The following is a 10,183-nucleotide window of genomic DNA, read 5'->3' on the forward strand; positions in this document are numbered from 1 at the left end:
GACAGGAGGGGAAGAGTTGACCAGAGGCTGGAGTAATTTATTATACGTGGAAATTCCAGTTTATACCCTAAAGAGACATCATATCAAGTTTCTTTCAGAATGCACGGTTAGCTACTTTGAATTCACTGAGACTACTGTGTAAGCAAGCAGCCCATTACTCACTCTGTTGACCGCAGAATCCCGTCCAAAGTGAAAAATGGTTGGGAAAAAAAAAAAAAAAATCAGTCTTTAATTAGTTTCAGCATTCCAATAAGCCTATTGACTGTTCTCCAATATGGAGTTTTAGGGTATCAATTAAAACTCCTTTCCAATCAAATGAAATATAACAGAGCACCCCATGATTTTCTTGAGAAGTTTATACATGCTTCTGGCAGCAACATCGGAAATCCTATTTTCAGGTGCTGGCTTTATAAAAACAATGAAATGAGAGATGGGCACGAATTTTGCAAAATTTGGATCTCAATCTCAAATTCCCCCAAAGTTCAAAGATGTTTAGATCTGACAGTTTTGGTCTGGCCTATTATAGAGATGGCAGGTTAGCTGCAAATGTTGGATACATGTCTGGTTTTGGATTCTGACATCCACTGAAGCTTAGTGTTATTCAGAACTAGATCTGAACTTTGTGATTTGGGGCAGTCTCTAGTTTAAGAGGACACATACTTTAGCCGTAAAGTTACTAGGGCATTTATGCCTACCATACACTAAAATCAGCATCCCACTATTTCCACTGAAAACATTTTGTTATACAAATTGATATTAGTGTAACATTCCTCCCACTGACACTGGCAACTTAGGGCCAAATTTACAAGTCTATTGATGCGATTTGAGTTTTGATATTAACCTTCATCAAATAACAATGGGGCGTAGGCTGGAACTTACTTTCTTCCTTATTTTACTCTCCCTTCTCTTCCTTTTTTCTGTTCCTTCATTTGTTTTCTTTACTTCTTTCTAAAGAACTAGTGTATCATGTCTGTTTCTATGCATGCTTCAGAGCAAGTCAAAAAAAAACATGCCAAGAAAAGTTTCCAAGAAACAAAAATAAAGTTGTTCCATTCAAAATTATTCAGTTTTGACCAAAAATTTTTAAATTTAATTTCAGTGGGGAAAAAAAAAAAAAAAACAAACAAAAACAACCTTTCACTTTTGTTTCTGCTGTTTTAAAAAAAAATTCCCACCTTTTCCAAATAGAGTAATAAGAGGGGAAAATAAATAATTGGGGGAGGGGGAACAACCTCTTTCTCTCTCTCTTATAAAGGGGGGTTCCAACTAAAACAAAAAAGTTGGAAATATTTTGTGTAGAAACTTTAAAAAAAGATGAAAAGGATTTAAAAAGATTTGTGAGAAAATGTTTATTTCATTTGAAAAGACATTTTTGTGTAACAAATTTTGCTGAAAATTTTTGACCAGTTTTAGTTTTTCTCCCTCCAGTCTAAATTTCCCTTCTTTCTCCATGTTGTGCTCTTTCCATTCTATTTTTAAACACCTAGGAATTACTCAGATACTATAGTGGTAGGGCTCATGCATACCTAAATAGGTACATCAATTACACACACATTATGTACCCACAATTCATTCACTTGACTCCCTCACCCCAAAAAACCAATACAACTCCCATCCCCAAAGGTGAGAGGGAAGAAGGAGCTACAGAGGAACAGCTCGTGGAGGGGACGGAGCCAGAGAGATGGGAAGAAATGGTACACAGGGAAATGGAGGTAGAGACTGAAGCTGGTGTGTGGAGGGGGAATGAATTCTTCTCCAGGCAGCTTTGCTTTTTCAGATTAAAAGAACACTGTTCCATGAGCACTGTAATGGGCCTGAACACTGAGCAAAAGGGTTTATATTTAGGTAGTGATAAGAACTGGTCACCTGCCTAGAGTATTTTTTTTTTTGGTTGAGCATTGTACCACTTTAGATCTTTCTTTGTTTAGGAGACGGACTGAATAATACAGACAATATGCAAAAAGAGAGGCTAATATACATATTAATCAAACATCTCAATAAAGTATAGTTATCAACTTCATAAAGTGACTAAAAACTCTCTCATCAAAGCAATGGAAACCTCGCTAATCCAGGCTAATGACTATGGCAAGTAACAAAATTAGTGTGCAAGAGACAAATTCTCATCCTTCCTGAACAGCTTGAGCGAATTGACTTTTGCTGGGGACATACAAGAAAGTTTAAAGGGATGGGGCAAGGACAATGAGGAACTGTGTAGCCTCTCCACGGATGCTGCTGCAGTCTTTATTAGTGGCCTATAACATCCATCTATTACACATTTCCACATGTGTACTACTGTATAAGGTGGGTACAGAACTGGTTGGGAAAGATTCCTCAGAGAGTAGCTATGAATGGTTCACAGTCAAGCTGGAAGAGCATATCAAGTGAGGTCCAACAGGGATCTGTCCTGGGTCTGGTTCTATTCAATAGTTTCATAAATGCTTTGGATAGTGGCTGAGAGAGTAGACTTAAAGTTTGTGGAGGATATCAAGCTGGGAGGGGTTGCAAACTCTTTGGAGGACAGGATTAGAGTTCAAATTGGTCATGACAAACTGGAGAAATGGTCTGAAATAAATAAGGTGAAATTGAATAAGGATAAATGCAAAATAGGACACTTAGGAAGGAATGTCCAACTGGACAAATACAAAATGGGAAATGACTGCCTAGGGAGGAGTACTGCAGAATAGGATCTAGCCAGGGGTTATTGTTGATCAAAACTAAATGAGTCAATGTGATACTGTTGTAAAACAAGCAATCATTCTGGGTTATATTAACAGGAGTGTTGTAAGCAAGTAATTCTTCCATTCTACTCAGCACTGATAAGGCCCAGTTGGAGTACTGTGTCCAGTTCCAAGGCACCGCACTTCTGGAAAGATGTGGACATATTAGAGAAAGTCCAGAGGAGAGCAACAACAAACATGAATGATGAAAGATCTAGACAATGAGACTTATGAGGAAAGATTGAAAAAAACTGGGGTTGTTTAGTCTGGAGAAGAGAAGTCTGAGGGGGGACATGATAGTCTTCAAGTATGTCCAGGTTGTTACAAGGAGGAGAGTAATAAATTGGTCTCCTTAACCACTGAGAACAGGATAAGTAGTAATGGGCTTAAAAAACAGAAAGGGAGATTTAAATTAGAGTTAGGAAAAACTTCCTAACTGTAAGGGTAGCTAAGCATTGAAACAAATTACCTAGGTAGGTTGCAGAATCTCCTTCATTGCAGTTTTTAAAATCAGGTAGACAAACACCTGTAATGGATGACCTAGAAGATAATACTTAGTCCTGCCTCAGTGCAAGGGACTGAACTAAGAGGCCTATCAAGGTCTCTTCCAGTCCTACATTTCTATGGTTCTATTGAGGCTTTAGACAATAGATCCGTGTAGTTTGTGGCCACACTACACAAGGCCCTGTCCTTTCCCTAGCTGGCACCAGAACCCTCCCTCCGTGCTACTGAGGAGCAAGCACAATGTGGAGCATGTGAGATTGTAAATTGGAATTTACAGCATGTAAGATGCATGACTTCCATGGCCTGCCAACCTTGTTTCACTTCCGCAATAGACATGTTCAGTTCTACTGCTTTCCAAGCCAGGCACCTTCTGTAAAAGGGAGTGTTTTGCCTTTAAACAAACAAGCATAATAAAAAAGCAAGGAAGCTCATGCATTACAAGTTACCCATCCAACTTAGTGAGCAAAATGTATCATTCATTTTAAATTATTCAAGATACAACTTCAAAGGACACTAGTATATATTGTGCTTACATTTGGGTGACTAGTTCTTGTTTACATCAATATTTAGAGAAGAGCTTTGCTTGTGCAAATTTGGGCATTAGAGTGCTAGAAATGCTCGCTTGGCCATCCTACATGTAATATCTTTGCTTGTCTGGGAGTGAGGTTGTTAAACGGAGAAGATGAAATACTACCGAGTGATTTCAAATAAATACAAGTGAGCTATAACTCAGCATGAGCAGTAGCAAGGAGAAGGGATATGAAGGGGGAAGGATCAGAAAGCTCTCTTGACTGGAGACACTTTGAACGTGTTCCACACTCAGAATATGGAACAAGATGCCATGCTGAGACAGAAGATAGTAAAAGGCCATATATATTATCCTGTGGATACATGGCTCCATGCCAACTAAATGGAGCCAGCAAGAAGGAACACTAGACAGGGAGGAAGTGAGGCTCCTGAGAAGTAATATACTGCCAGAGTGCTGTAAAGGGGGCTTAGGCCCAAAGTTAGCCTGGCTTGTCTCAGTCTCGCCCTCTGTCAGGAAGGAACCCAGCAATATTTAAAATCTCGGGGAGTGTCAATGTCACCTTGATTGATTGGCCCATCAGCCCTCAGAGAGAGGGCACCGATCACAACACATCATTCGTGTTGTTTTAGCCATTTCTTCAGCCACCCACTGGCCAGGCTGTCAGTGGCACCTGACAGGCATAGTGCGCCGCAGCCCAGAACCCCCTGAGCCCAAGCAATCGCCAGCCTCAGCCTCCCAAGTAGCTGGGATTTCAAGCGTGTGCCACCGTACCCGGTGGGGGTGGGGTCAATGTATTTGCCTTTTCCCCTTTGCCTAAAATTCTATTCTTTCTTGTGCAAAGGAAGACACAATATCTTTTCCTATGTCCTAATATTTCTTTGGCCCTTTTATCCTTTCCTATGTCTCACTTTCCTATGACTCTAAAGTTCTGCCCACCCTCGCCATGGGAGACTTATAGCACCAGAGATTTCTCCAGGAACTACGGCTGTTTATAAAAGTGAGGTCAGGAAACAGTATCAAAGCACATGACTTAGATGGCCCAAACACACAGACAAAATATCCACTACTTGAAGGAGCACAAGCTCCAAAGACTTTGCAAAAAACATTTGCTCAAATATATGTATATACATAACAAATAAATATTTAGAACAAGTACTTCAAACCAGGATGGATTAAGGGACAATTTGTAAGAAGGCTCTGATGCAACGTATAAATTGTTTGCTATGGCTAATTCAATCAGTGCTAAGGTTGAGGTTGACATAAAGTATAAGGTCATTACTTGGTGTAACTGTTAGCACATTCTGTTCAAACTTGTTGAGTTCCAAATAATTTAATTGGACTGGATCAGTAGGGTAAATCTGTGTAGCTTCACTGAGGTCAGCAGAGCTACATCATTGATAATATGGCCCATTGTGTGCTTTGTAAATGCACAGAAAGAATTTACACTGTGGATTTAAACTATACATTATATAGAACCCTTTGATTTAGCCAGATTTCTGCTGCCATCTACCTGCCAATTGCTTTTCATGCACATTGGTAAAAATAAGTGCTATACTTGCAGAATACTCCAGGTAGAATTCAGAGTAGCAGCCGTGTTAGTCTGTATACGCAAAAAGAAAAGGAGTACTTGAGGCAGCTTAGAGACCAACAAATTTATTTTTGCTACAGCTCAGCTCACGAAAGCTTATGCTCAAATAAATTTGTTAGTCTCTAAGGTGCCCCAAGTACTCCTGTTCTTTTTGCAGGTAGAATGTTAACCCTAAGACTATGGGTTCCTCTCACTTACATTTGTCTTTTAAAAAAAGAAAAGGAGTACTTGTGGCACCTTAGAGACTAACAAATTTATTAGAGCATAAGCTTTCGTGAGCTACAGCTCACTTCATATGCTCTAATAAATTTGTTAGTCTCTAAGGTGCCACAAGTACTCCTTTTCTTTTTGCGAATACAGACTAACACGGCTACTACTCTGAAATTTGTCTTTTAAGATTCAGATGTTACAGATTACAATCTATTCCTCAACTAATCTTCTCTTTGTTTATCCCCACAGGCAGCAAGATACACAATGTCAATCATTGACTGGTAGTAACTCATTTATGCTGCAACATTACCGCCTTTTCCCCTTTGCTTAACTCATGCTGCTTTGTTGAAGTAGGACAGCTCTATTAGCACATTAAATCTGAAGTTACTCTGGCAGAGAGGTCGTATTAGCTAGAGCAATGTGCAGAGTTCAGATATGATCAGATGCGCCAACTGTGAAGGCTCTCATGTAATGTCTGCCTTTAGACATGCTTGTAAATATTTGTCTAGATTTTTAACTGGTGTCAACTGATGCAGCCCCACTGACTTCTTGGTTCTACTCCTGATTTCAGTGGGGCTATGTTGATTTACACCAGTTGAGAATATGGCCTTTCATTCTGCAAGGGAAGGCTGAAGAAAATCACTGCACTTGAATGTATTTACTGTCTTACAAATACTTATTTTCATGCTTTGCATTCACAAAGATTTTGCATCAGTTAAAAAAAATCAGTCTCACATACATATACAGCACAGCAATACAAACACAGTAACAGCCATATATATCTACATACACACATATGCACAACACTTATACACTCGCCCATATTTTTGTGACTGGTGCACAAAAATCTGTACATAGACAAATATACATACATGGGTTACATACTTGCATTCTGAATAACCACACAGATATTGCACATATACAATCACATTGGCTTCCATGCTCACACATGTACACAGAATGACACACTTCTTTTGATACAATTTCCTAAACAAAACATCTAGCTGCATTTATGAAACTTTCATTTCCACAGTTCCCACTTAATAACATTTGCATCCATTCCCTCCCCACACACACACTATATATATATACGTACACACACACTACCCCCAAAAACAATCATATTAACACATAAAGTGCTGTACAGACCTTTATTGGTAACTTCCCAAGCAACTTCAAAGAGCAATAAATCCTCCACTGGCAGGTCTTCATCCTCCCACTGAGGAAGCCCATTAAGAGAGGTCACAGACAGTGATCTAACCAGAGGCATTTTGCTTCAGCGTTTAGCTCTTACAATGCAGGCTGCAACCTTTATTAAATTTATAGTTATTTTTGTTTCTCTCTTTGGTTTTGATTGACAAAATCTGCCTGAGAGCTAGGCTTGGCAGAGCCAATTTACTCCACCAGCTAGGAGCTAATGAGTTTAAACTGTCTGACTATGAGTATTAAACTAGCTCAGTGAAATCCCCTGGACTTGCTAGGCAGCTGTTGGCAGAGACTGGAATTCAAAGCTGATCCAAGCAGGTCTTGGCTGTTCTGGGGGCAGGCCTCTCTCTCAGAGGGAGGCAAAAATCAGCATCAGGTTTCTCAGCCACAGCTTTCAATATCCATCAGACTCAGGAATAAGTGAAACTCATCAGCACTTCCCTGAGTAAACTGCCCTAGGGAAGACCTAAATTTGCCACCTGAGTTGAGCCCTGCCCCTTATGGCTCCCATCAAGGCCCACCCCTTCATGTTACACTCACTGATCTCTGTCTATCATGCACCTGACCAACGTGATATCTTTCATAGATTTGGTTTCAGGGCTTTCAAATTTAAATATTTGTCATCACCACTAAGAAAAGTTCTTGGAGATTTAATTAAGTTTACCAACTCCACCTCCTTCTTCTGTTTCTTTGCTAGCCCTAGTTACCCCTAGCCCCCCCCCAGGCTTCTCTCTGGCTCTGCTAGGGTAGGACACAAAGTCCAATGAGGTTAATGAACTGGCTTTGGATCAGACCCCTAAGCCTGATTCTGTAAAGCACTTAAACACATACTTAACTTTAACGACATGCTTGAGTGTTTTCCTGAATACAGGTGATTTCCTGAATCAGGGCCCTAATTCCTCCACAGGAGTTTCACTCTAGTTTTCTTACTTCTCAAGCGTCTCTTTTTCTGGCTTCCTTCTGGCCTGGTTTTATGTAAGTTCTATAGTAATGATCTGGAAGGAGAACTCAATAAAACCTTCATTAAATTTACAGACATTTAAATAGCGTGGTTTAAAAAAACTAGCCTTTGAGTCAAGGTTCAGGGATCTATTTCACCCTCTCCAATGGTTCACTTTGTGTCTTTGAATAAATCATTCAGTTCCTTTCTCACTCACCAGTTTCCCTATCTGCAATATAGGGGCGACAAATAATATCTCTCACGGGAGACAGTGAGACTAACTTCAGAATGTTTGCCCAGTATTTTGGAATATTTGCAAGTATTTAAGGACAAATTACATTCAAATAATAATGTTATTACAACTGTGATTATTTAAATAAACCGGGTGTAATTATTAATGCTTATTGTTTATTTATTTGCTTTAAAAACATGTAGGGACAAAAACTAGTCAAAGTCTCAATAAAAAAAAGGATGTCCACTTTTTCCCCATTTCTCAGCAGGCTATGGAACTGGTCAATGTCTTTAAAAGTGCAAAATGTTGATGAAAGTTTTCATCAAAATTTCATAGTTCAATTAAAACGAAGGAGGAGTAACCATGAAAATTCCCTTTTTTCTGTTTTGCAACAAGCTCTAGTGATCACAGATTTTAAAAAAAATCCCAGAGATGTAGAATGGTTAAAGATATAGGTGTGATATCATGAAATGAGCCTGAATCTGAGAAAGGAAGGAGCATGTTCTCATGGTTACAACAGCAGACTGGGAGTCATGATCTCTGGGTTCTATTCACTACTCTGTAATCACTGAGATCTTGGGTAAGTCACTTAACCTTTCTGGGCCTCAGTTTCTTCAGCTGTATAATTGAGATAATACCTAGCCTGCAAGGATGTTGTGAGCCTTAATTCATTAATATTTGTTAAGCCCTTTCAGATCCTCAGGTGAAAGGTGTTATAAGAAGTGTAAAATATTAATATTTACTATATTTATAATATATGTATTATTCCACCTGGAGGAATAATGGAGAGCAAACCAGTTATCAGTTTGTAATGGACGCAAAACCCCAATGTGATTCTGGGCTGGATACACACTGCAGTACAGACCCTGCAGGGGTCAGTCCCTGTGTGTGTGACAGTGGTGAGACCACACAGCGAAGTTCCAGATCTTTCCATACCAGAAAGATGTTGTGTGACAGTGGCGAGACCACACAGTGAAGTTCCAGATTTTTCCATACCAGAAAGATGTTGGCAGTCTGTAGCAGCATTAGATCCCTTTAAAAGTGACATCAGAAAACAAAAACAAAAGGAGACAATTTGCCTCCCTTACTCATGCCAAGCAGTCCCACTGCAGTCAGTGAGGCTAAGGATACAAGGATGGTCCCTTAAAAACACTCTGCCTGCGTTGGTGATCCAAGTATTATTTCCTGGATAAAATATCCATACCCCATCCCACCTCTCCCCTGCCAAAATCCATTCCTGGAGACTCGCTAGCAAAAAAAAAAATCCCTCAATTCTACGGTCTGACTCCTAACCTCTGATTTAACACCTCCCAGTGCACCTCCCTGTGCTTCCTCCTCCCCCAGGCCCTCATGAAGTCTCCTCTAGCCGACTTCACGCCCTGGCAGCTATTCCCCACAGCAGCTGCGGTTGCAGCTGAACATCCTCTATTGGCAGAAGTGTGGCAGGCGGGTCTTTCTCAGTGGTGCAAATAGGGCGGTACGGTATGGCACGCTGTACCAGTAAGATATTTATAGCCTGTACGCTGTACCAGAAAGACACAGGAGGAGCAGAACGTGGTACTGCCCAGAGGCCCCACACCAGCAGCTCTTCCGGCACAGCTGTACCGCCCCCAGCCCTACCCCCAGCCCTGTCCTCCAGTAGGGCTGCTGTACAGACCCCAGACAGGACTCAGGAGAAGCAGCTGCGTGGAAGGGCTGGGGGCAGGGCTGGGGGTGGTACAGCCTCTTTGGAGGAGCTGCCAGCGTGGAGTCACCCAGCAGCCCCATGTTCTGCTCCTTTCACTGCTGCGGTTCAGGAAAGCCCTGCGGTTCAGAAGTCTTCAGTGAAGCGGGAGGAGGACAGAGGTCCCCCAACTCCCCCCCCCACCCACAGGTAACATGGGATGGATCATGGGGAGGGACAGGGAGAACGTGGGGGTCCCGGGCTGGGGGCAGGGTGGGGAGGGGAGGTCATGTCTGCCCCTCCCGCCCCTGTTGTGTCCTTCCCATAAATGCAACGTACCAATAAAAAATGAATTCTACTTGCACCACTGGTCATCCTGCGGCCTCTGACTGAGGGCCGATTGGTCAGGTGGAAAGGAGTCCCCCTGGAGGTGCACTGGATAGTCAGTTGGGGAATGGATTTCCCTTGGTTTTGGAAGTGGGCGGGTCTCCTCTGGTTGGTGTGTGGGACTGGCTGGAGCAGCAACTACCCAACTGGCTGGTGTGTGCACAGAGGTTGGTTGAGGACTCAGGGTTGGGGAGTGGCTCTCCCTAG

The 10,183-nt window shown here is 41.5% G+C and overlaps 1 protein-coding gene across 1 annotated transcript in view; it reads right to left on the reverse strand.

The window, feature by feature from the left end:
• The window catches only part of GYS2 (glycogen synthase 2), a 73,013-nt gene extending 65,454 nt beyond the window's left edge, over nt 1-7,559 (reverse strand). The window contains exon 1 of the mRNA XM_038387058.1: nt 6,698-7,559. Coding sequence (XP_038242986.1) covers nt 6,698-6,818 — 121 coding nt within the window. The 5' untranslated portion in view covers nt 6,819-7,559. The remainder of the gene's footprint in view (nt 1-6,697) is intronic.
• Nucleotides 7,560-10,183: the final 2,624 nt, after the last annotated feature.

Source organism: Dermochelys coriacea, chromosome 1 (genome assembly GCF_009764565.3).
Source record: "Dermochelys coriacea isolate rDerCor1 chromosome 1, rDerCor1.pri.v4, whole genome shotgun sequence".
NCBI lineage: Eukaryota > Metazoa > Chordata > Testudines > Dermochelyidae > Dermochelys > Dermochelys coriacea.